General features: G+C 36.5%; 1 protein-coding gene across 1 annotated transcript in view; it reads right to left on the bottom strand.

The window, feature by feature from the left end:
- Window positions 1-26585, bottom strand: part of GPM6A (glycoprotein M6A) — a 482844-nt gene that overhangs the window by 28094 nt on the left and 428165 nt on the right. The window contains exon 3 of the mRNA XM_027837472.1: window positions 23414-23570. Within this exon, the coding sequence (XP_027693273.1) occupies window positions 23414-23570 (157 nt within the window). The remainder of the gene's footprint in view (window positions 1-23413; window positions 23571-26585) is intronic.

Genomic DNA, 26585 nt, shown 5'->3' with positions numbered 1-26585 from the left:
GGCTGCATAACTGCATATTTACAGAGAGAGTCCATAGCCAATAGGAAGTTAGGTATCAGAATTGTAAACAGCCAATCAAAGAAGAACCAATGTGAGAAGGTCCTGGGTCTTGGCCTTTCCCCTCAGGCACGCCCTTAGGCTGCCTGCCACCCTTACTGCCACATGGTATTTCCAAAACTGAAGCCATTGTTGTCCATCCTAAACATATACCTCTTCCTAAATTCCCTCTACCTTTTGGATGGACCTATCATCCAAATCCTAGTCATGGAAGTTCAAATGTGAGAGTCATCTTTGATTCTTCCCAGGGGAAAGGAATTCCAATTCAGTAAGTGCCTCCTATGGGCGAGGCACTGCATTACAATCATTATCTCATTTGATCCTCACAGCAATTCTGTGAGGCAGTATTTAACATTTGTGGAAACTGAGGCAGGCAGCAATTTACTGGCTTGTCCAGGGTCACAGATCTAGTAATTGTCTAAGGGAAGACTAGTCATCAGTTTTCCCTTTGAAATATCGTTCACATCCATCCTTTCCTTTTGAGTCCCACAGTTAATTCCACCTTTCATTCTTCTCTTGCACAGACTATGACAGAAGCCCCCTCATTGGCCTCTCTGCCTTCAGCCTCCCCCTTCTCCTATCCAGCCTCTGTGTTGCTGCCAAGGTAATCTTAGTAATTATTTCAGATATGAAGCCACCAAACAAATAACATCAGGAAAATACACCATCAATTCTGTATAACAGCCAGAAAAGCAGAGAAACATGGTGTATAGAACATGGGCCAAGTCTATAAATGAAAGAAAATGCCAAGCCTAAAAGAGAAGCAGGGAAAGGCACGGAGTCGCCCAAGATCACAAATCAGCAAATGCAAAGCAGAAAAGCGTTAAGACTGTTCAACACACCACTGAACACAGTGGCTTAAGCAGAGTGCAAAAAATAATCTATCCAACAAGGCACTGAGAAATCCTCAAGAATAATGATTTTTTTAATATAAACACAAGATTGGCAAGACCTATGAGTCAGCTTGAAGAAATAGATGAAAAATTTGAAAAATGTTTGTATGAATGTTCAAAATATGAAGTGGTAAGAACTGTGATAAATGGACTATGACTCCCCAAAGTACTATAAAGGCAGAAATATAACACTTCAGTCACTGTGAAATGGGTACCAAAGTTCAACTCTGGCAGTCCAAGATGACTCCCATGGCATTAAGTAAAAGAGGTGGCACATAGCATAGCACTTTGTTTTCAGTAATGAATTCCAACACTGTCCCAGTACAGTTGTTTGTGAAGTAATGTGGACAACAAGAAATGAAAATTTGCTTCTTCAGACCTAGAGGTGGGTTTTCATTCCAACAGGATAAAGTACTCTACAAAATGTAATGGGGGACATTAAAAGCCTGCTTTTATTGAGATGCCAGCAGTTTGAGACCATCCACTCTTTATGGGAGGCAGGTAGAAAACGAATGAGGAGTCTGTTAAAATGTGAATGGATAAGGAAATATGTACAAAAGCAAAAATAATTAGTGCCCCTCTACAAATTAATTTTTAAATCTAATTCTGGTAAGTCAAAGTCTCTCTCCTCTAGTCTTTGTCTCCTCTCTTTGCACCCTTTCCATACCCCTGGCAATGTCATCAGCCCCCATGATTTGCAGTTTTTATCAGTATGGTAATGACTACTAACTACATTTACATCTCCAGCCCTGACTTCTCCTAACTACGGTCCCACATTCTTGCCAGCTGGACATTTCCATCCAGATATCCTGGTCTATATCTCAAAATCAACATGAGTAATATTTAAGTCATCATCTTCCCTCCTCCCAATTTTCCATCTTTATCCCAATTCCCCCAGCTTCAGACTTCAGAGTTATTATTGACTCTTCACTCTCATTCACTATATCCAATCAGTTGACAACTCGTGTCCATTTTCTCCATTTCCTACCCACATACCTACCTCACCTGCCACTATGCTAGTTCGGGACAACACTGTCTATCTTGTAGTAATATAGTAGCTTCCTAAATGATCTTCATACTTCCATCGTCCTCTTTTTCAGTATATACTGTCAACAGAATTTTACTCTACCAGTCTCTAACCTGGGAAGGGTCAGAGGCAAAACAGAGCAGGTCAGAGACAGGCATGCCAGCAATCAAGTAGAATTTTAATTAATTAATTTCAGAGTGAGGAACGTAGTTTACAAACTTCAAGTTCTCCTGAGAAGAGCTCCTCGTGCTGGTGTAAAAACAAACTTTTTATACAAAAATCACAACTGGAGGTAGTGGGGGAAGGTGGATTACAACACAATCACTTCTAGGTCTTGAGCCTTTTCCCACTGCAAACACTTGGATACGGAACAGTTTACGTGTTCTCGAGTCCTGTGAGAACATACTCCAAGCTGATTGTCTCACAGAAGGGTACACTACCTGGTTTAGTTCACTTAGCTGGTATAAGGAACAGGGATTGTGAGTGAGTCAAGTAACGTGATGGATGACTCTCAGGTCCCTAGGAAATAGGGGGCAGTGAACATCTGGTGCTGTTCAAAGCAATACATTTTGCCAGAGGATAAGATTATATGAGAGCACAAAGTATTATTGTTATGCCAAGCTCAGGGCACTGCCTGCTTGCTGGTCTTTAGCTCTGGGAAGCAGGGTGTCTAAAAATATTTTGACAATCATTTATTTCAAGCCAAAGTAATTTTCCTAATGCTTACATTTTATCACATCTTTCTTTTGCTTCCTAAAAAATGAATATAAACTCCTCATTCCAGTATTAAAGAATCTCTAGTACCTGAGTCCCCAGACTTATATCATAATATGTCTCTTCATACACTTCATCATCCAACTAAACCAGTCGATTTTCTTTTCTTTTCTTCAATCTTAGCCTGTGGCATAGTGAATGGACAGTTTTCCTTGAAGATAGGAAGACCTGTATTTAAGTCCTATATAAGTCCTGACACATGATTGTGTCATCCTGGTCAAATCATCTAACTTTCTAGTGCTCTACACAACTTTCTGAGCCTACAAATTGCAGAGAAGGTGCTAACCTGCATTGGTGAAGGAAGTGTCCTCAGTTGAGAGTTCCCTATACCATTGAAAGTCCATCTGCAACCCCATCATATTCTCTCTTAGTTAAAAGTCTTTGCCTATGCTATGAATAAAGTTCTGCCTCCTTCAATCCCACCTCAAGTATCACCACTTCTTTTAAACCTTCCTGTATCTTCCTAAGTATAAATGATCCCTTTTCCTTAAATACCCCAGACCACATTGTATGATGACCTCTCCTGTGTATTTAATCATTTTCTAATGTTTTGTTTTAGTTATTCATTTTCATCTCTCCACTAGACTGTAAGCTCATTCGTAGGCTAGATTACTTTTATCTTTTTATTCCCAGTGTTCTGCACACAGTAGGACCTTCATAAATATTTGTTGATTTTAATTGAAAGTATCTTATGCAGTGTCATGAATCCTAGGAAGCTAATCACATTCCATTTTCTGGTTAGGTTTACCAAATCCTATTTTCTGAAACTATGCCACAGTTTGAAATCCTTAGGTAAAAAATCCTTAGGGTGCTGCATCTACAACCTCTCCCCCTCATATATCTTTGGATTGAGCCCTGGAATTGGAATCCAAGACATGAGTTCAGACTCTCCTTTGACTTTTTATTAAATATTTATCCTTAAGCAAGTCACAACCCCATGGGCTTCAATTTCCTCATGAGTAAAATGAAGTCTAGATGACTTCCAGATGACTTCTCTCACACTTTAAATATTATATAATTGTTTGGACTGAGTACACTGCCAATTGATTACATGTTAATCTTGAAAAAGCTCAACCATTTTTGGAAAGGGATTATTGGAAAGAGATGACTTATAACAATCCATTTTTATTAACAGAAATACTTTTCCTTTTCCTCTGTTAAATTAAGTGCCAATAAATCTTAAAAACATTCTTCTCTTCTTTGTAAAAAACCACATGAATGGAAAGGAAAAGGGAATATCAAGAACAGGTACTTGTGCTTGGTATATACCAGAACTTGGGAGGAAAAAAATACTTTTCCTGAGAAGCAATTACATTAAGAGCTTGCAAGTTCTTACAATGGTATAAAAGGTAAATAGTCTCCACTTATATTTATTTCTCAGGATATTAGATGCCTCAAAGCAGTCACCCCAGGTGCTGAAAGTGATTATAAATATAGGAGGAAAGCAACCATTATTTTTGTTCAGTGAAACATTTATTTAGGTAAAATGCTCCAACCCTACCATTACTAGATATTTGGGGTTTCTTGGAATGTTTTGGTTTGGTTTTTTTTTTCATCAAAATGAAGCTTGAATGAATAATATAAGTAAGTGCATAGGAATTACAGCTAAGATGAATGACCATTTCACTGAAATATAAAATCAGTCCTAGCTTGAATGAATAAGGTAAATATGTGCATAGGAATTATAGCTAAGACTGATGACAGTTTCACTGAAATATAAAATCAGTGCTAGCTTTTAAATGCTATCATTATTTGTGATGCTATCAGCAGACAGTTTACCACCACCTTTCAAGTACACAGTTTTGTGATGTTTGTGAAAGGTTTTCAAAGGACCAGTATTGCATATACCTTTGAATTAGTAAAGCTAAACATTTAGTTGTCAGGTACCATACTCTGAAAGTTATATTCTGATGGACCCATGATTCTCTTGATTCAAGTACTCTCACTGTAGCTTTTCAAATACAATTCACTTACAAGTCAAGACGTCACCCTCGTGATGTCATTGGTCTGAGAATGAAGGATGAACAACAATGATCTTTTTTTTTTGAAAAACCTTATTTAATATTTTATTTTTCCCATTACACATACAAGTAATTTTAACATTCTTTTTTTTTTTTTTCAAATTTTGAGTTCTAAATTCTCTCCCTCCCTTCTCTCCCTTCCACCGAGAAGGCAAGAATTTTGACATACATTTTACATGTATAGTCATGTAAAACATGTAAGTCATTCTGTGAAAGAAAACAGACAAATACAAAAAAATAAAGAAATAGTATCTTTGATCTGCATTCAGGCTCTACCAGTTCTTTCTCTGGAGATGGACAACACCTTTCATCATAAGTCCTACAGAATTGTCTTGGGTCATTATATTGCTCAGAATGGCTAAGTTATTCATAGTAGATCATCATATGATATTGCTGTTAACTATGTACCAGGTTCTCCTGGTTTTGCTGATTTTGCTTTGTGTCACTTCATGTAAGTCTTTCCATATTTTTCTGAGAGCATCCTGCTCATCTTTACTTAAAGCACAATAGTATTCCATCACAATCATAGACAACAACTTGTTCAGCCATTCTCCAATTGATGGACATCCCCTCAATTTCTAGTTCTTTGCCACAACTGAAAGAGCTGCTATAAATATTTTTGCATACACAGATCCTTTTCCTTTTTGTTTTTTATCTCTTTGGGATACAGACCTAGCAGTGGCATTGCTTGGTCAAGGAGTATGCATAGTTCTATAGCCCTTTGGGCATAGTTCCAAATTGCTCTCCAGAATGGTTGAATCAATATACAACTTCACCAACAGTACATTAATGTTTTAATTTTCCCACATCCTCTCCAACATTTGTCATTTTTCTTTTCTGTCATCTTAGCCATTGTTTTAATTTGCATTTCTCTCATCAACAGTGATTTAGAGAATTTTTTTCATATAACTAGATAGCTTTGATTGCTTCGTCTGAAAACTGCCTGTTCATACCTTTTGACCATTTATCAATTGAGGAATGGCTCTTATTTCTATAAATTTGACTCAGTTTTCTATATGTATGAGAAATTAAGTCTTTATCAGAGAAACTCACTGTAATTTTTTTTCCACAGTAATGATTATCAACTATATATTTCCCTCCATCCTATTTTCCCTCATTTATCTTATTCTCTTTCTCCTTTTACTCTGTCCATTCTCAAAAGTGTTTTGTTTCTGACTTTTACCTCCACCAAACTACCATCCCTTCTATCTGCTCACTATCTCCCCCTTCTCTTATTCCCTTCCCTTCCTACTTTCCTGTATGGTAAGATAAAATTCTACATCCAAATGAGTGTGTAAATTATTCCCTCTTAGAGTTAATTCTGATGAGAGTAAGGTTCATGTGTTCCCCTCTCCACTTCCTTCATTTTTCCCTCCATTGTAAAATCTTTTTCAGACCTCTTTTATGTCAGATAATTTATCCCACACTACCTCTCCCTTTCCCCTTTCCCAGTGCATTCTTCTTTCTCATCCCTTAATTTCATTTTTTAGATAATTATACCATCACATTCAACTCACACCTTTGCTTTCTTTCTATGTATACTCCTAACTGCCCTAAGAACAAGAAAGATTTTTAGGAGTTATAAATATAATTTGCCCATGTAGGAATATAAACAGCTTAACCTTATCAAACCCATTATGATATCTCTTTCCTGTTACCTTTTTATGCCTCTTTTGTATCTTGAATTTGAAAGTCAAATTTTCTATTCAGGTCTTTTCATCAGAAATGCTTGAAAGTTCTCTCCTTTATTAAATGTCAATTTTTCTCCCTGAAAGATTATACTCAGTTTTGCTGGGTAGGTGATTTTTGGTTATGATCTTAGCTCTTTTGCCTTCCAGAATATCATATTCTAAGCCCTCTGATCCTTTAATGTAAAAGCTGCTATATCTTGTGTTATCCTGACTGTGGCTCCATGACATTTGAATTGTTTGTTTTTGGCTGCTTGCAGTATTTTCTCCTTATTCTGGGAGGTCTGGAATTTTATTTTGGGATGTCTTTCAGGAGGTGATCAGTGGATTCTTTCCATTTCTATTTTACCCTCTGGTTCTAGAATATCAGGGCAGTTTTCCTTGATTTTTAATTTCTTCAAAGATTATATCTAGACTTTTAAAAAATAATTTATTTTAAACTTAAATACTAAAATTTAAATACACAATAAGAAATGAAAAAGAAACATTATAAACTTAAATACATAATAAGAAAAGATAATGAAACATTATAAACAAATACAAAATAAGAAAATAAAAAAAGGTTTGCTATGTGCACAGCAGAATGTAAGAGAGGATTCAAAATATGCAGCAATAAATTTCCATTTCAAGAAAGCCTATATAATAAATACTACACATTGTATTCAGAGCTGTCCATCTTTTCTTTGCTTCGTTATAAGTTTTCTTTTATTATCTGCTGTGCAACTTTTTATTTCTTTCCCCCTCTTCCTCCCGCCACCTCCCCCAAGAAGGCTCTTTTTTTGATCATGACTTTCAGGTAGTCCAATAATTATTAAATTATCCCTTTTGGATCTATTTTTCAGGTCAGTTGGTTTTCTAGTGATATATTTCATATTTTCTTCTATCTTTTCATTCTTTTAATTTTTTTTGATTGTTTCATGATGTCTCATAATGTTTTTAACTTCCACTTGAGCAATTCTAACTTTTAAGGAATTATTTTCTTCAGTGAACTTTTGTACTTCCTTTTCCATTTGGCTAATTCTACTTTTTAAGGAGTTCTCTTCAATGAATTTTTGTATATCTTTTTCCATTTGGCCAATTCTGCTTTTCAAGTTATTCTTCTCTTTACTGGATTTTTTGCCTCTAGGCAATTTGGCCTAGTCTATTTTTTAAGGTGTTATTATCTTCAGTATTTTTTTTTTGTGACTCCTTTACCAAGCTGATGGCTCTTTTTTCATGACTTCCTTGCATCACTCTCGTTTCTCTTCTCAATTTTTCCTCTACCTCTCTTGCTTAATTTTTAAAATCTTTTTGAGCTTTTCCATGGCCTGAGACAATTCATATTTTTTTGAGGCTTTGGATGCAGGAATTTTGACTTTGTTGTCTTCTTCTGGGTGTGTTTTGTTCTTCTTTGTCAAAATTGTAACTTTCGATAATCAGATTTTTTTTTCTGTTTGCTCATTTTCCAGCCTGTTTCTTGACTTTTAACTCTATGCTAAAGTGGAGCTCTGCTTCCTAAGTGGAGAGGGCACTGTCCTGAGCTTCAGGTTTTTTAGGTAGTTGTTTTCAGAGGTAATTCTGGGGACCTGTAAGTTTTTGGCTTTTCCAAGGTGGTATGATCTAGAGAGAGGTGTGTTTACTACTCTCCTGTACTGTGCACTGATTTGCAAGTGACCACAAGTACTCTTTTCAACCCTGGAACTGTGACCAGGGTCCCTACTCCCCTGTACTCACAAGCTCTGTTATACTAGTGTTCCTCCTGGCACTGGGACTAAGACCTAAGACTGTAACCCAGATCTGAGTATAGGCTATGCAACAGAGTCCTGCCTCTGGTGCCAGCAATGGGACCCGTGCAAATCTCCTTCTGACCCATTTTCTGATCCCCTTAATGTCTGTGGGCTGAGAAGTCTGGAAACTGCCACTGGGGCCTGCTCTTGTTTTGCTTGGGGCTGGTCTGCATTGGTAATTGCCTCTGCTGGACTGCAGTCCTCTCTCACTCTGGTGCAACAAATCTTTCCTGCTAACCTTCTAAGTTGCCTTTGGCTAGAAAATTGTTTCTTTCCATCTTTTGGTGGGTTCAACCACTCTAGAATTTGTTTAGAGTCATTACTTAAAGGTATTTTGGAAGAGTTTGGGGGAGAGCTCAGGTGAATCCTTGCTTTACTCCACCATCTTGGCTCTACCTCCAACAACAACAATCTTAGGTGAATCTTCTCTATGACTTTCCATAAATCCTTCCTAAAAGATTAAGCCATCGTATAGGAAGCTTTCCTCCAGGTGTTAAAATATTTCATTGTTACTAATGTTGTGTTCAGACTATCCATTTGTAAACTCTCGTCATCTTTGACCTTGGTAGCCCATGAATCTTGCCATACTGGAAAAAAAATTACATTTAAAGAATAACTAGACATTGCTATTAGGGGGAGGGATTTTTTTTAAGCTTAAAGCAACAGGCTCAAATTCTTCAGTGAATACAAAAAGGGATAAGAAGTCAAGGAAATGACAGATGGCTGAGAATTATGTCATCTTAGATAAGTAATTTCAATGTTAAAAAAGAAACATACATATTTGAATTTTACATAGAATTTAAGATGTCCAATCCAATTCCTCATGTTTCTATAAAAATAAATGGATGCTTCCAGTATTCTCATTTTAATTGCCCCAGTGAGACACAAGTAGGCTAAATTTAGAGAAAGGTCTGGCACAAAGAGAATATTCACCAATCATTTGACTCTGAGAATCATAATCATATGAGTTGGAGGCTGTTTTCTGAGTTCGTTCATTATAAAAAGAAGTGAAATAGCTACAGCCTTAAAGCAGAGGGGGGGAAATGTCAAACACTTCCTACTTAAAAATGTAGGCTTAGCTTTTGACTGTCTTGGAAGGTACTATAGGGACAGAAAAGTACTTCATATAAAAGAGTTTATGTATTCTCTTGGCACATTTGCCATTTAAGAAATCTCTATACTGATTTACCTGTCAACAACAACAACCAAACCCATATCCAGGTGAGGCCAGACAATTATATAGAGCCTGAAGTCAGTAAACAAGACTCAGAGTAAAGTGCTGAAAAAAAATTATATCACTATATTCTTCTAAATCCCTTCCTTACAGAAGAAGTAGATTATGCTGACATGAAAGGAAGCATGAACAACAGAAGATCCACATAACAGGTAATGTTCTGTAGACAGTAAAATAAGCAAATAGGATATAAGTTTAGATTTAAATGGGTTTGAAATAATGGAAAACACATCACTGGCTGTCTATGTGGTAATAATGAAACTAAATGCATATTGTCTGAGAAACCAAGTATTCCATAAAATAACCTGTCAATATGATTCAAAAATCATGTATGACTTTAAAAGACCTGAGAAATTACATCTTCCCAGTAAAATTAGAAATGAAATATTAAAATACCTTTAAATATGGAAAAAATTCTCAAAAATTCTGAAAGTGTTCTTATACATAATATATATGATATGTGGTATGATACAGTGAAAATGTCATATTTGGAGATAGAGGACCTGGATTCAAATTCCATATCTTTTATGGAATCTGACCATGGGCAAATTATTTTTACTTCTCTGGGACTCAATTTCTTCATCTGTAAAACAAAATGATCTGGGTCTGGATGACTTCTAAAATTCATTCTACCTCCAAATAATGTTATTTGGATATATTATTATGTATTAGATAACATATATATAAATAATATATTATCCTATATCACATTTTCATAATGGAAAATTTCTATTAGTTTAATATTTCAAATTTTTCTTACTTCTTCCAAAATTAATCATTCTGAACAGTAACATTCAACATAGGAGAGTCATCTGTCATGCCTACATGGCAAAATAGTGTTTTACTCTAGCACTATGGTATACTGGAAAAAGTCAGGGAAGACCTGGATTTGAATCCTAATTCTGACACCCACTATGTGACCACACAAAGTCACTTCACCTTTTTTACATCAATTTCCTCATCCATAGAACTTGAATAATCCCCATAATATTTACTTTATCAGATGTTGGCAAACTTTCAAGTACTATATAAACCTTAGCTATTATTATGAATAGCAAGAACAGATTCTTCAACTGTCCTCCTGAAAATAGAATGTTCATTCCCTCGATGCTTCTGTTCATGATGCTTCTCCAACCTGGAATACTACACAGTCCCCCACCACCCTCACACACCTCCTTTTTGCCTATGCAAATCCTACACTGACTACAAGAGATTATGCTGGGGAAGAGAGATAGCAAGAGAAAAACAAAACAGACTCTATCAGCAGCCAATCTGCATTCTCCTGGGAAGTTTGAGACTGTACCTAGATAAATGGAAGACTGGGAGTGAAGGAGGCCAGGGAGAGTCAGAGATAATGCTCTTAATAAATTTGAGGAGGGAGTAAGGATTATCAATTAGATAAATCAGGAAAGGCACCTGAACTGAGCCTTGATGCAGCCTCTGAGAGCAATTAGCCTTTTGAACAGCCATATCACTTTGTGAATCATTTTGTCAGTAGACATTTTAATTCTCTTAGTCTGTATCATATGAAGTACATTTAAACCAGATTCTTGCAATCCCATATTTGTACAATTGACTTTTTAGCCTAAACACAGGTTTTAGACATCCTTATGAAATTTCTTCCTGCTAATTTTGGCCATGTTCCAACCTACATAGGTTTTTTCAAGTCCTGATTCTATCATCTTTACATAATAGCTCTCATTCCCTACTGTACCAAGTAATTTGGATAAATTTCACAAGTATGCCTCATCCAAGTTATTGATAAAAATTGTGACCACTATTGGGCCAATGCTGCACTGATTTGTGGCATGCCACTGAAGAAATTCCTCAAGGTTAAAACATTCTTTTATCAATAATCTTCTATCTGTTCAACTAACAGTGAATTTTCCTAAGTGTTTCATCACCTAGCTGACACCTCCATTTTGTCAGTAAGGATAAAGGAAATATTTTTGTCAAATATACTGTTGAAATTTTATATGCGCACACACACTTGCGTATGTATACACAAATACATATAAATACACATATGTAAAATGTAATGACATCCTCCAATTTAGCAAACCTAATACAAAGGATTTTAATGAACTTTTACTGAATCTTAGAGATTGTCAGATTCTTTTCAAAGTACAAAGTTTGTTTAATGATCAGTTCTAGAACTTACTGAGGATTCATATCGAATTTATTTGCTTGTAACTTCCAGACTCTACCTCTTAAAATATTACAACAGTAGAAATATGGTCCAGTTTTCAATAACTAAAAATATTTGCACTTCCAGCATAGATTGTTCTCAATTTAATGGTAGAGATGCTTAAAGATTTAGTCATTTTGCTGAGATTTTTGTCCAGTTTTAAAACTGCTCTAACTTTGATGGCTTCATATTCAAGGTAATTATTTTACCTTTTTAGGGGTGATCTTTTTTTTTTACCAGTTGAAAATCATGATTTCTTCCCAGAAATATTCTCAAGTAAGACCTGTAGCTAGTTAAATTATGCTTCAATTGAAGGAATAAATTAGTAGTAGCACAAAAAACTAAAGCCTGAAAACACCCAGGCTTTGTTTAGTCTCATGTCCAAGTGAACTTTTAATAAAGATTCAACCCACTCATCTTCTGGGATGCATGGTTTCTAGTTAGAACACATTATCATCCAACAACAGACAAATGGAAATGACCAATACATTGGCAGGCTCTACTAATTCTGTTCTCAATCTAATGGTTGTTTGGTGGTGTTGTTTTAGCTGATGACTTATTCTTGTCCTCATGGAGCAAGGAGAGAGGTTGTTAACATATAATAAAGCTATTTGTTGAGCCTGGTAAGCTGCCTGGTATTATCCAGCTACAGAATGATAGTAAAGTATTCTCATTCTGGTAAAACTGGGCAGATATCAGACACAAAATGGTGTCACAGGACTCATCCATTCTCTAAGTTTGTAGGAATACTCTTCTTAGAGAGAATTTGATTTGTGACTTGATTCATGGGTGTAGAATTCTATTAAATTAATTTTCATTAAACGAGGGACACTTGAATTTATCTTATTTATTTAAAAAGCTATATAGGTAAGAGAAGTAACACTTGCTTAAGGGCTGAGGAAAATTCTCCCCCTCCCTCCCGGCCTGTGCTTTCCAAGTAAATATAATAATCTTTAATTAAATTTGATATCAATATTGGAATACATTTATAAAACTTCCTCTAAAGGCACATTCTGGTGTCTCATTAGGTTATGGAGGGGCATCTGGTTTCTCCAAGCCTTTGAATGCCAAGTGCAAGCTCTGGACATTCCAACTAAGCTTCCAAGGTTTTGGAAAAGCAGGCCCAGCCACAGACTCTGTGTGTGTGTGTGTGTGTGTGTGTGTGTGTGTGTGTGTGTGTGTGTGTGTGTGTGTGTGTGTGTGTGTGTGTGTGTGTGTGTGGACCAGACTAACCTGTGATGGACTGAAAGCCAAGGGCATTTCTGAGCAGAGCAAATCATGATTGGGATGCATCCATGTAGACGGACGCAATGGACATCATAACTGTCTAGTTGTTCTGTGTGACCCCAGAGGGCAGAATGAGAAGAGATGGGTAGAAGCTATGGAATGTCAATTTTGAGGCTGAGAGTCAGGAAAGTCTTTGTAACCATTAGAGCCACCCAAAAGTGGAAGAGATTGCCTCACGACTAAGTTTCCCCTCACTGGGGAAATCCAAGAGGAAGCTGGGTGACTACATGTTGCAGTATCACTGAGAATAATTTTGTTTAGGTGCAGGTTGGATTAGATGACCTTTGAGGTCCCTCCCACCTTTGAGGCCTTGGAATTTTGTGATCCCCAAAGTACCGGAGCAATTTTGTTAAAACGCAGGAGCTCAGATGCTTTAAGGTACTGGACTAGAGGCAGCCTGCCGTATTAGAGAAAAGTGCTAGGTTCAAATTCTGCGGCAGAAAAGAATTTCTTAGTTTTGTGATCCTGGACAAGTTATTGACCTTCTCTGAGCCTCCACTTCTTCATCTGTAAAATGGAGATAACAACAGTACTTACCTCTCAGGGTTTCTATGAGGATCAAATGAGATGGGTCTCAAACTTTAAAATGCTTTATAAATGTGAGATATTATTTTACTCTTGAAACAAGCTGTTTTATACTCAAATGTATGCCATATCGCTAGTAATTTGTTTGGTATATACAGACATGATAGCTTTTAGATCTGGGAGGGGCTTTACAATCATTTAATCCAGACCTTTCACTTTACTGCTGAAGGAAAAATAAAATGACTTGAAGGAGCAGACAGGGTGAGCCAGACCCTCCACCCCTAGACTTTGTATTCATTTTTATTTATTCTCTTTATATTTATTCTGTACTTGGATTTTACTTTTTTCCAGCAAGTTTCTGGAGAGTAAGAATTGTTTCATTCTTTGTATCTCTGTCCTCAGCCCCTAACACAATGCTTGGCACAGAGTAAGTGCTTAATACTGCTTGATTTATTGTACACAGCAAGACAACACCAGGGATGAGCTAGTCCTTCTCAGTTGTATCCCAGGGCTCGAGCTGCCTCTACAGGTTAGAAAAACATAGAATAGATATGTATATTGTCTTCTACCTTCTTTTCTCATAAGTGTTTTAGCATTGTGAAAGAATAAGAAGTCATTAACAAAGATTGACCTGCAGATGTCTCTCTTGGATGATCTGATATCTAGAAATAATGAATTTTACATGCCATATATATGTATATATATATATGTGTGTGTGTACATACATATATATACTATATTATATCTACTATATATATACTAAAATGATTTTTTCTTTGTAGTTTATTATTTTATAATAACCAGGGTTGTAGGATGTAGTAGACCGCAAAAACAACTCAATTTCCAAAGCCTAAGAGAATGCTATTGGTGAATTGATACTGGCCATAAAACCATTCTAAGGGCTTATCTAAAGGATTTGAATGAGTTGATCTCTAAGTTTCCTTTCAGTTGTAACCATCTCTTCATATATGAACCTGACTTAGAGGGATACAAGAGGGAACAGAGGATTCTTCAGTTCTTTTGCTGCTTTATGTCTCTAGCTTAAAAACCTTACTGTGGTAGGTTTCCATTTTCTGTGGATTTTCACAAGTTCTCAATGTAATACTCTAAAACTAATATAGGCTATTGGTCACCTATTACAATACAGATCTGAAAAGAGTGAGCTCTACACTTAATCTCTTTTCCTGATTTCTGCAACGACTTGCAGAACCAGAAGAAATCCAACATTACGGCTGCAGAGCTCAATTCTGACTCTAGGAATTTAGATTTAGCTACAAGAAGCAAATTACAATCCAAATGCATAAGCTCATACATTTGAAGATGGAAGGTGCTTTAGTGATTATCTGATCTAACCCCCTTATTTTGTAGTTAAGGAAACTGAGGCCTAGAACAATGGATTAACTTGGCCAAGGTCACACTGGTAATAAGAGGAAGTACTAGGTTTTAAACTTAGGTCCTCTGGCTTCATATTCAGCCTTCCAGCATACTACACTGCTGCATTGAGAGCTTTGGGGAGCTGATGATAATAAGGCCACTGACTTGTATCTTGTACCATATGCTTAGATCAGCCTTCTATTTCCTGTTCAGCAAACTCTATACTCTTTTTTTCTACATTCTACTAAGGTTCGGGGAATGAATTATGTGTCTAAGACCTATTTATAGTGTTATTTTTTATCTCAATATCTGTGCCTACTTGATCTCACTGAGAATGTGAGTATCCTGGGCACAGATCAAGTTGAAATCTGCTAGCCTAGGTTCTGAAAACCGGGACTCCATACAGAGCTGCTTGACGTAACCCAAGGCACAGGCTTGCTGCCATGTCTCTAGATGAGTGTGTAATTGGATTAATTGGACTGTGTAAGGAGAAACAAAGATGTATATGGTAGTATGAATTTTTTTAAAGACTATATTTTACCAGGATATTCTAAACTCAAAAATTGTTAATTCCTTTAGACTGAGAAAATAAACAGATTATCTTAGTGACACCTTCACTGAGGAAACATATTTCCAAGTTACCATAAGATACTTAGGAGCTATTACTCAAAACAGAAAAGGGCCTTGTTATTCTACCTTCAGTCCTCAGCACTGAATGATAAGCAAATTCTTGTTTGTAGGAGAAAGCAGAGGCTATAACGTAGACATTGTATTCCTAACATCTTCATTTCAGAGAGAAATGAGATGTGCACCTTTGGTATTAAAAAATAAGATGGTCAGTGACTATGCAGATTGTATATTCAAATAGAAAGTGATTCAGATATTTTATGGTTCAATCTTGAGCCCACCATAAGTGTAACATCTTTGTGAATTCCAGTTATTGTAGAATCAAAGAAATGTGGAATGCTAGAAAGCCATAAGGGTCTTTAGATAGAGAGCTATTTAGTAAAATGCCCTCATTTTATAGATGACAAAATTGATAATCAGAAAAAATGTGACTTGCCCAAGGTCACTCATTTTTCTCCAGTTTAATAATAGAAATAAGTAAGTTTAAGGAAAAACTTGGAAACTGCCTTTAAAGGGTGATGGATTCAGAGACATTGGTTATCTTTTTTTTTTTTTGAGGCCCTAATAATTGTCACAAATCCCAAATCAGAAGTATTGTCAAGAAGAGTATTCAAAATAAACAAAAGGTATTACCATCACTCCTTGTATAAGACCACGTATACTTACATCTACAGTCAACACACCCAGAATTGTAGCTAGGGCTTTGCCCAAAGCTCCTCCAATTCAGAGGACACAAGCACTCCTCCAGCTAACTAGGAGGTAAAGGAAATGGAAGCTTCAGGTGGGGACCCAGATCTGTATGGCATTTTCTTCATCAGGGATTCTCTCATCAAATTTCCTCAGATAATGACAGGAAAGAGGAGTCTGACTTTAGGGTCTACGTGGGGACAACAGAATGCAACTTTGCTCCACCCCATGAGTAAATCCCTTAACCCCACCAAATCCCTGCTCTGCAGTTTTTTACAGATGTTCTTTCCAGGACTGGCCTCTCCCATGAACTCCCTCCAAAAGCTCGCCCAGCCAGAGTAAGTAACCTCAGGGCTACTTTCCCTCCTGCACTAAGTGGGGAGGAATTTCTTAGGCTTCTCTGATGGAGGAGAAGGAACATTTTACCTTAGAGATTATACCAAATGACTTCAGAAATACCTTCTATATATCCCTCCAAGTCCATATAGTGACCAACTCACCCTCCTGCTCAACTGAATTTTTCTTAATTATTATTTTTGTTTTTCCAAAATGAACTACCGAACAAATTTGAGGGGAAACAGTACAAAAATGCTTTCCCTAGATACCAAAATTGCTAACTACAATTCTAACCACATTTCACTACAGACATGAATGCCTCAGGAAATAGTCAAGATAAAATAACCGCAAGCATAGAACAGATCCAGATAATGAAATATTAAGATTAGAGGAAGGGAGGAGAAGAGACAAGGGCAGGGAATAAGCATTACTGAACACCTACTATGTGCCAGGCACTGAGCTATGTGCTTTTTAAAATATCTCATTTGGTCCTCACAACAACCCTGAGAGATAGGTGCTACTATTATCCCCATTCTATAGTTGAAGAAACTAGGCAGGTTAAATGCCCAGAGTCATACAACTAGCATCTGAGGTCAATTTTGAATTCAGGTCTTCCTGACTGCAGGCCCAATGTTCTGTCCACTGTACCAGCAACTGCCTCTTGTTTAGGAGTTTTCAGTACGAAAAGATCAAGAAGGGGATATAATCACAATCTAAAAACAATAAGTATCTGACACTTTAAGGTAATATATTTGGAGAAAACAATGATTTAAGGTCAGTTCACTGGCCTTTCAATCATGGCACTCCTCCTTCTTTCTCCCTTCCTCACGCCAGCCCCCTGCATCCCATAGTCAGTGAATACCCTAACATAGGAAAACCCTGCATAACTCAGCAACTCTAGTTTTAAACATCAGATTTTAAAGCTGACCTCTTGGCACTGTCCAAGGAGAGGCTAAAGAAGGAAGGGGAAGATTAGAGAAAAATTAAAAGCCCAGAAGTAAAGATTGTAGATGAGGAAGGGAGTCTAGACGAGTAGCACTGATTATAATTATTTAATATTATACAGGAGGAAATATGTAGCCATCAGGAAAGAACAAGGAAGAAGAGACCAAATTAAAAAGACTCCCTAGATTTTTTCTTCATAAAATGCCTAATCTCAGTTGCAGAGAGGATGATAGAGCCCAGAAGTGAGCAGAAAGAAAAAAAAAGTTGATGAAGAACATCTGTTTTCCACTCTATAACATGCAATTAGACAATCTATAGAACTTTCCCACCAGCATATACATGCATATATCTTTCAAGTGAACAATAGTTTGGGTACAAAATTAAAAAGAAGGAAGGGACTAGATCCCCTATGGAAAATTGCAAAGTTCCTTTACTGATACAAACATTTTCCTGAAACAAAGGACCTACTTTTAAAAACCAATATTCTACCAATATTATTGCATCATTATATGTAATTAGGCAATACTGATTTTGAAATTTTAATAAAAATATCAATGGAAAAACAAACTAAAGGATATGATATCATCTGATATCAGATATGATCAAAATGGGATATATGACAGTTATGTGGCAAGAGTGGAGGATAACTGACTTGTCCTCTTTTCCACTTATCTCTTTGATATGTCAAGAGAAAGTAAAGAAAGTCCCTATCACAATGAGTGGATCTCCTATAGTAAATTTGGGGAAAGACATGGCTAAGAGTTTTTCAGGATGAGCAGTCAATGGCATAGGTAGGTTATGATCCATATTATTGGAAGGTACATCAATGTTGCTGAGAACAGGGATGCATTTGGATATCTGAGTATTGAGTACATTTGTAACACCCATGGCATCTCATAAAATTGAACCCCAGGTTCTTTTCACTTCTATATCAGAATCCTTACCAAAACCTAGATCCGAGGCCTCAACTTTTATTTTTCATTTACTTCTACTAATCAGCCACAGAAGACAATTCCAAACAAAGATATTTCATAACACACTAATGAAAATAACTTCAAGGCATTCCCCCATCCTCATAAACTTTGAGTTCATTCTCTAACAAATACACATACCCTACATAAGTGGTTAGAATGGGTAAACATTGGGATCACAAAGAAGGCATTCTGTCATCAGGAACACATGTATCAGACACCTGGGTAAAGGAGCAAGTCAAGTCTTCTGGTGATATCTTTGCACAGTTCTCCATTAGAACTGTTCCCTCATTGACATCACTGTCTTTTCACCACATTCTATTCACATATGGTAGAGGAAGTATTCAGGTGGTGGGAGACAGGATAAAAGAAAAGGACTTCCTCGGGGAATACACGTTTTAAGAAGTTAGGAAGAGAACAATGAACCTTATAACAGGCCAAAAAGGAATGGTAAAAGAAGTAAGAGGGAAACCAGGAAAGTATGTTATTGCTGAATAGAAGAGGAAAGAACACATCCAGAAAGAAGAAGTTGTTACTATTGCGAAAAGGTAGAAAGACGGCAAGAAAAGTGAGAATGGACAAAAAACACAAAAAGGAGAGGCGGGGCATTGAATTTGACAATAAGGCAGTTATTTAACTCCATTTAAGAAAGCAGTTTTCCGAGAGTATGGTAATCAAAGCCAAATTCTAAGAGTTAAGGATAAAATTCATTAAGAAAGTTACAAGAGTGACCTTAAAATCAGTAGATAACGGCAGGTAGAATGTAATGTATGGAGAACAGTATAAAAAGATAATGAACATTTCAAGGTAAGAAGGATCAACTAGGAATAGAAGCAAGGGAATGGGCTGGTAGTGACAGTGGGGGACAAAAATGCCAACCCCTCCTCTTTGTTCTGGTGGTATCAAAAAGAGAATGATTCACCCATGAAGTGGGTGGCCAAGGGTGCAATCATCTTTTTTTTTAAGCCAGGTTTTAAAGCAAGAAAGTAAATGGAATAATCTTTGACCAGCTTCAGGATGTAGAGGAGTTTTCTCAGAAGAGAGCAAGGGTGGAGAACGCAGAAGGGAATGAGCCAGGAAAAGAGCAAATCTGTCCACAATGGGCCTGTGGAAGAAGAAACCAGATCCCAATAGGGATGAAGATTTAAGAGAAGGCAACATGAGTATATGTCTTATATTTAACATGAATGAGACTACCTCCCTAGAATTGAGGGACAAATATGACAGGAAATAAACTGAATTGGCATGTAAGAAAGAGCCAGGATTCAGCTGGTTTAACTTAGAAAATGGAGGAAAACTATGTTTATAGGTATTGAAATTCTAACACTGCCCCCAAAACTTCCCTTTCCTCTCATTACTAACTTGTACAAACTGCTTCATTGAAACCCACAGACAAATTAAATTGCTTAAATAACCATCTTCTGATTTTAAATTCTTCTAGCTTTCAACATTTTCGTGTCTGGTTTCCTTTGTATGAAGAAGACCTAAATATCCTGCAGTTTTACTTCCTGAATAGGATAAAGGTAAGATAAACAAAAGACTTGCCAAATAAATATCTGAGAATGTTTACCTTTTCTTTGAAGGTGTCCACATTATGGTCCTATTTAAGATGCTATTAGGAAGTAATGTTAGTAGGACCTGGCAGTATGGTTGAATACCATTAGAATTATGGTGCTAAGGAACAAAGATAATGCCTAAGTGAAAGGGATTTCGTGTACTTTGTACTATTTACTTCAATACTAAAGAAGATCCATAATTTCAGTGGGTACTCCCTCTTCCAACCAAGAACCCATCCTTCCACACCTTAGAAGTCTTTATGAAAATTCAATACTTGGTGGTGAGGTGCTGAGCATTCCAGTGCCTGGATCTCAAAGAATTGTAACTAGGTCCTAGAATGACTGACTTACAGTCTACCTCTAGCTTCATATTCAGAGCCTTTCTGGCTTGTTAAGACCTGTCATGGCCCTCAATAACACAGGGTGACTCTGCAATAAGGCCTCAGAGTAGGACTTTAGCAGAAGGATCCATGTTTATAGCAATATAAGCTAGTGTCTCATGACTCCTAGATCTGTCTTAGGCCTTTTCTCTTTAGCCTAGCATCCTTAGGGATTTCAACATTCATTGTATGCAAGAACACATTTTGACCCAAAATATAACTGAGGAGAGATTTTATAAGAGGGTTTTACTATATTTGAAAATATAGAATGTCAAAAGTTTCATCAGCTTTTCGGGAATAGAAATACTATGTTCATTTTACTCAAACTGACCCAGATTTAGACCTTTTATATATTTTCCTTAAATGCTACAAAGGGAAACTTTTTGACTATATTTTTAAATATTCAGAGACTTTCAAAAATGTATTACCTACTCTTTTAGCAAAATATCCTTAGGGTAAGAATATAGATGGCCTACTTTCTTATGCCAAGCACAATTTGCCCAAACTCTAACGTCAGTTGAAATATTGTTTCTTCTCCTATAAAGAACAATAAAAAATGAAAATTTATTTGGTTTTCTCCTTGATTTTGAAAAAAAAACTAATAGGGATTTTACTTCTTTAGTCATCAAACAACTTACTTGCTAAGTAAGAATGGAAAGAGTGCTGATAATTATCTGACTGATTTTTTTTTTCTAACCAGGTTTAAGGTGTTACAGAAACTTTGCCACAAGGAATTTTATGAAACAGGCAGCTAAAAGGTTTTAAACTTAAAATTGTAGTGGTCATAGCAAATTAAGAAATATTTACTTAGCATCTACTAAGTACTACATGTGCTGCATATATACAAAAAAAAAATTGGATACTGCTACCACTACTGATTCAGGGAGATTGCAACAAAATTGTTATTATACATAAAAATTTAAGGATCTATCTCTTAAAACTAGTTTAGAATTATAGATCTCTTTGCAAAACAAAATATCCCATGAAACACAAACAACACTGCTTGTCATCAAATATTTAAGATAACTTTAATTCTAATCTTTAATTCATCCCTCTCATACTCAGTTTCCAAAGGCACTGTCTTTTAGGGATAAGGGGTTGAACTTGAGAACAAAGCCACAGACTGAATTTAGAGAAGATAAATTGGAAAGAAAATAAGGAAAATATTTTTTTTTGCCTTTTTTTAATGAGGCAACCAGGGTTAAGTGACTTGCCCAGGGTCATACAGCTAGTAAGTGAAAAATCTTAAGTTAACCATCTGCAGATCCAGATTCACTTCAAACTTCTGTGACAGGTTTCAGTAGAAAATAAGAACAGACTAAATAATACTAATCTTAAGAGGCCTCAATGGGAAGGTTTTTGCCAAGGCCAGATAAGTAAGTGCTGGATCTGGATCAAGGGCACATTTAGTGGGGTTGGCCTTGGCAAAGAAAGGCTATTTCATTCTTTGAGACTGAATCAACCGAGGAGAGATTAAGTAATGATGCTGAGGGGACAGAGAGATGTTCCCTATTTTCTCCGTAAAGTGGGAGTGAAAATTTATTGCCGAAAGGGTAAGGTAGAATATAATACAGGTAGCTTAAAGAGAGAAGAAAAAATTCTGTGTAAACATTGGGAGTAAATCAGGGTAGAGCAAAATGATTACCTTGTACCAAGGAGGACCAAGATGAGATCAACTAACTTATATTTGTACTAGACCCAGTTAGCACAGTGAGAGTGGAGAAGTCAGGCAGTGGGACTAATGGGGTTTGAAAAAGCAGATGTATGGTGACAGTCCTATCAGTTCTATCAAGAGGCAAAGGATTCAGGGATACAAAACACTGTAAAGTTGATCTGATTAACCACAGCATCAAGATTTTGAAGAGAAGAAAGTGAGGCCAGAACAAATCCAACGTGAGAGCAGAGAAGGGTAGAATGACTTGGAAGCTACAGTGAAGACTATGGTAAGGTTCAGGGCAAGATGTAAAGACAGGAGGTTAAAATCAATGAGCAGAATTTCAGAGTTGTAGTTTTAGAGGTAGAACACTTGTGCATGATGATAATAGCAAAGGTCTGATCATCCTTGAGTGACTGAAGTGGACTGAAGGTCCAGTTGATAGAGTGGAGAGGTTGATGAATTTGGAGAGTGGTGTGTTTAGAGTGGTCAACTTATATACTGACCTTCTCAAGTATAAAGGCAGGCTTTGGAACATAGAGGAAGAATGTGAGCCTGGTATTGTGCTCATGGAAAAAGATAAAGATTGACCTATATATAACTTCAGTATATAATTGCAAGAAAGATTTCCCAAAGATGATAAATTTGGATGAAATGAACCACTGAAAAGGAGAGATTTTGAAGGGATTCATAAATGGGAGGGGCAGTGAGGAAAAAGGAAGAGACCAACCCCTATTCCTGATTGGGTGTGGTGGTGGTGGTGGTGGGGGGGAAGCCTGGAAGAGCTTGTGGTGCTAGAGAGGGTCTGCATAGCATAGCCAGGTTTCCATGACTTCAAAGAAATGGGAAGAGTATATGAGAGTTCTAATATGAAGAGCAGTTTGTTAACAATGTGATAGAGGTTCTTGAGAGATAGAAACTGAAGAAGTAAGCCTGAGGTGGATGGCAGTATGAGGGAAAAGGGAGAGAAGTAGTAGGCAGAGAGTTTGTTTTTTGCTTAGACAACCTTCAATTCCATCACTTGAAAAGGAAAAGGGGGGTTTGTTAGCCATTCGCTACCCAGAAGATGGCTATAAAATAAAACAAAAAACAAAAAGTAGGTCTGCCCCAGGTCCCAGCTCCAGTATACTCACTGGATTACCACTGAACTGGTGGAGTGGGGAGGAGACTGAATGGCTGGTTCTAGATAGTGAGAGGTCTAGTATTTGGGCCACTGATAGTTATGGGGAGGTAGCTCCAACTTATCTCTCTAACCAGGATCTTGTCTCCAATGATGACTGGATTATCACAATAACCCATCCTATCCTCACCCCTCTCACATAGGAGAAGGACAAAAAAAAAATATTTTAATACTTACGTAAACACATTTAAACACCTGTGCATTTTTAAAAGGAACTGCTTAAGAGTTCATGCAATTACATACCCAAGCGCTCACACATCTGCCACAAGTGGTGATTTTGAAATCTCCATAGAGATCTTTGATGGCACCAGTTGTAAAAAATCCTTCCACCATCAGCAAAATTCCATACACAAAGAAGGCAGCTGCTACACCGTAGATCACATACTTGAAAATATCAATCCTGTGTGGGAAAAAGCCAAAGTTACTTATCTTAATAACTTCATTGAAAAAGCTAAAAATTCAAAACTAATATTCTGAGGATTCATTGTAATGAAAATCAATGTGATGCTTATGTTCTGGAATGGAAGATGGAAACGGGTCTAGATCATTTCAGCTAATATTACTGCATCCAGCTTGGTGCGAAACTTCTATTTTTTAATAAGAAATGTAAGCTATATATGAGAATGGTGGCTTGTACTCTCCTAGCAAAGGGCCATTTTTAGCCTAATTGGCTCCAAAATGGAATAAAGAATCATTACATTGCATAATACCCACGCATGTTGCAGAAGAACATTTCATTAATGGAAATACTATTTTATATGTAAATTGTTGTGGGTTAGAATAATTTGTGTCAGAATTTTGAATGGTTAATTATATTTGTAATGTTTTCTGTTTTCATTTTATGTACAAATACATATATATGCACATATATAAGTATGTGTGTGTATTTTGCATACCCCATAATAGATCTAGTGGAATGGTGCTAAATGTTCATAGATATAGTTTTGATAATAAATGTAAATTAAATGCTAGTTTATGAATATCCTGTTCGTTCTTTCCTACTTCATCACTAGCCAACATTTAGTCTTTAGCTTTCTACTGACATACATCTACAAAAGTGAGGTATGTAAAATTCCTAGATATTTTTGTATTAAATTGGATAATAGACTGTAGGATCATAGATCCAGAGATAGAAGAGACTTCAGGAACCATCACATCCAATGGACTCATTTTACAGATGAACAAACTGAGGCCCAGGGATGTTGTGACTTGTTCAGCATCTCACAGGGAGCATCAGAGGTCATGTACTTTTTCACTGTACAATGCCATATTCACCATCTAACTTGATCTTTTTTTTTTTTATTAATGGCTGTTCAGTTCTTTGAAATGGAAGATTTTTTTCCAGGCTCCATTTCCAAAACCCTGTATGGGTTCTTACATGGTTCCAAAATTAAACCGTGCTATAAAATAACAATTTGAATCCATCTAATGGGCTCCAGTGATTCAATCTACAAAGTTATCATTCTTTCTCCCTGTCTCTATCTATAGACATACAAATATATATGCATAAATACACATGTGCTGTATATCTGAATACACACATTATGTATAACACATATTCATACATTTAATGTATACATGCAGTAGGAATCAAACATTGCACATGCACATCATATGGGTAATACTGCTTTCTTTAAATATGGGATCAATCTTTATTCCATTTAACAATTAAATAGTTTGAGATTAATTACGTTAAAATGGATAAATGTGTTACAGGGCAGAGTCGGAGCCTGAACTACATCGTCATCAAGGAAGGGGTCAATTAGCATCAACAAATCAGAGTCAGGTGTCAAAAATGCCCAGCTAGGGGAAGGCAAAGAAACACTCCTGCTGAGGTGATCTGGCAAGATTCAATCATACAGGAAAATAGCAGCCAAAACTATAAACTGTAACAGTGAGTCAAGAATCACAGAAGCCCAAGGGTTAAGACAGCTAAACAAAGAATAGATTCAACAACAGATTGACAGCCTTGGCTAGAATGAGCACTGATCAAAGGTCGGCCAACAAGAATAGAATTATATATATTGACATAAACATAAAGACTAAAAAGCAGCTACTGTCTGTTTACAACAGGGAAGACAAATAGTAAATCCATGAATTAGAGTTCTTTTTGCACTTAAAATGTCAAGGCTTATCTTTTAAATGTGACACTTCTCCATTAAGTCTATATTTCCATTCCTTGTTATTTATTTTAAAGTTGTTGGTATATTCACTGTTAAGAACTATGGGATTTGACCCGTGGCTAAATCACACTCAATTAGCACACATTCAGTGTTGATTACACCTCCCTTTAGTTATGTTAAATATTTTTACATGCTGATTGCTGTTACTTTGCACTTTTATTTTCAGTATATTCATAGGTTTAAAAAAATACTAATAGAATGAAGGTTCTTGCAGAGACCAGCATATTATATCACATCATTTCATTGCACATATAATAAATAAATAGCTTTTACAGCATTATATATTTGTAATGTCCCATATTTAATTGCAAAGTATATAACTACACAGATTCCTTTAAAGTAATTAGATAGGCAAGATTTTTTTTTAACTCAGCTGGAGATGGTTTTGAATCCAAAGACCAGTTCTAATTCTTCTACTTGCTACGTAAACTTTTACAAACTTTATTTAAAAAAATAGGAATAGTTAGACTATCTACTTCATAAAGCTGTTGTGAACAAAGGACTTTGTAAACCAAATGTGAGCCACATTCCATCCCCTTACTACCTCTATGAGTAACCTTAGTTGGTCCCTTAGAAGTACATAGTTCAATCCAGGTTCTCCAATCTACCACTGAAAAATAGGCCCTTGACTTAAATTTGAGAACTATTTAGAGTTGAAGTCACCAGAGTTGATAATAGTGATTGGAAAGTGGGTATAAGAGCCTATTTTAGGCCTCAGAGAAACAGGAACAGGTACTAGACAGAACTTAATGCCATGTATATAAAATAAAAGTCAGACATCATTACTGTAATAAAATATTTTCATCCTCCCTATATGAAGATGGTACAATAGAAAAAACATATCTGTATTTATGTATTATCAGGGGAAATGACATTAAGGAAGCATTCCCATCTGCTTTGCCTCTCCACCCTAAGGACTAGGAGACCTTTCCGTCCAACTTGCCACTGAAACCTTTCATGGGATATTTCCTCCTTTCGAATGTGAGCTCTTGGGGACAGCTAGGTGGTGCAGTGGATAAAGCACTGACCCTGAAGTCAGGAGGACCTGAGTTCAAATTCAGCCTGAGACCAAACACTTGACACTTACTAGTTGTGTGACCCCGAGCAAGTCACTTAACCCCAGTTGCAAAAAAAAAAAAAAAAAAAAAAAAAAAAAGAATGTGAGCTCTTTGAAAGCAGGGAGTTTCTTACTTTTCTGTTTGTACTCTTAGCACTTAGAACCGTGTATTACA

The sequence above is a fragment of the Vombatus ursinus genome, unplaced genomic scaffold (genome assembly GCF_900497805.2).
Source record: "Vombatus ursinus unplaced genomic scaffold, bare-nosed wombat genome assembly UNPS02014821.1, whole genome shotgun sequence".
Lineage (NCBI taxonomy): Eukaryota > Metazoa > Chordata > Mammalia > Diprotodontia > Vombatidae > Vombatus > Vombatus ursinus.
Note: the sequence above shows the minus strand (reverse complement) of the source record. Positions and strands in the feature narration are given on the sequence as shown.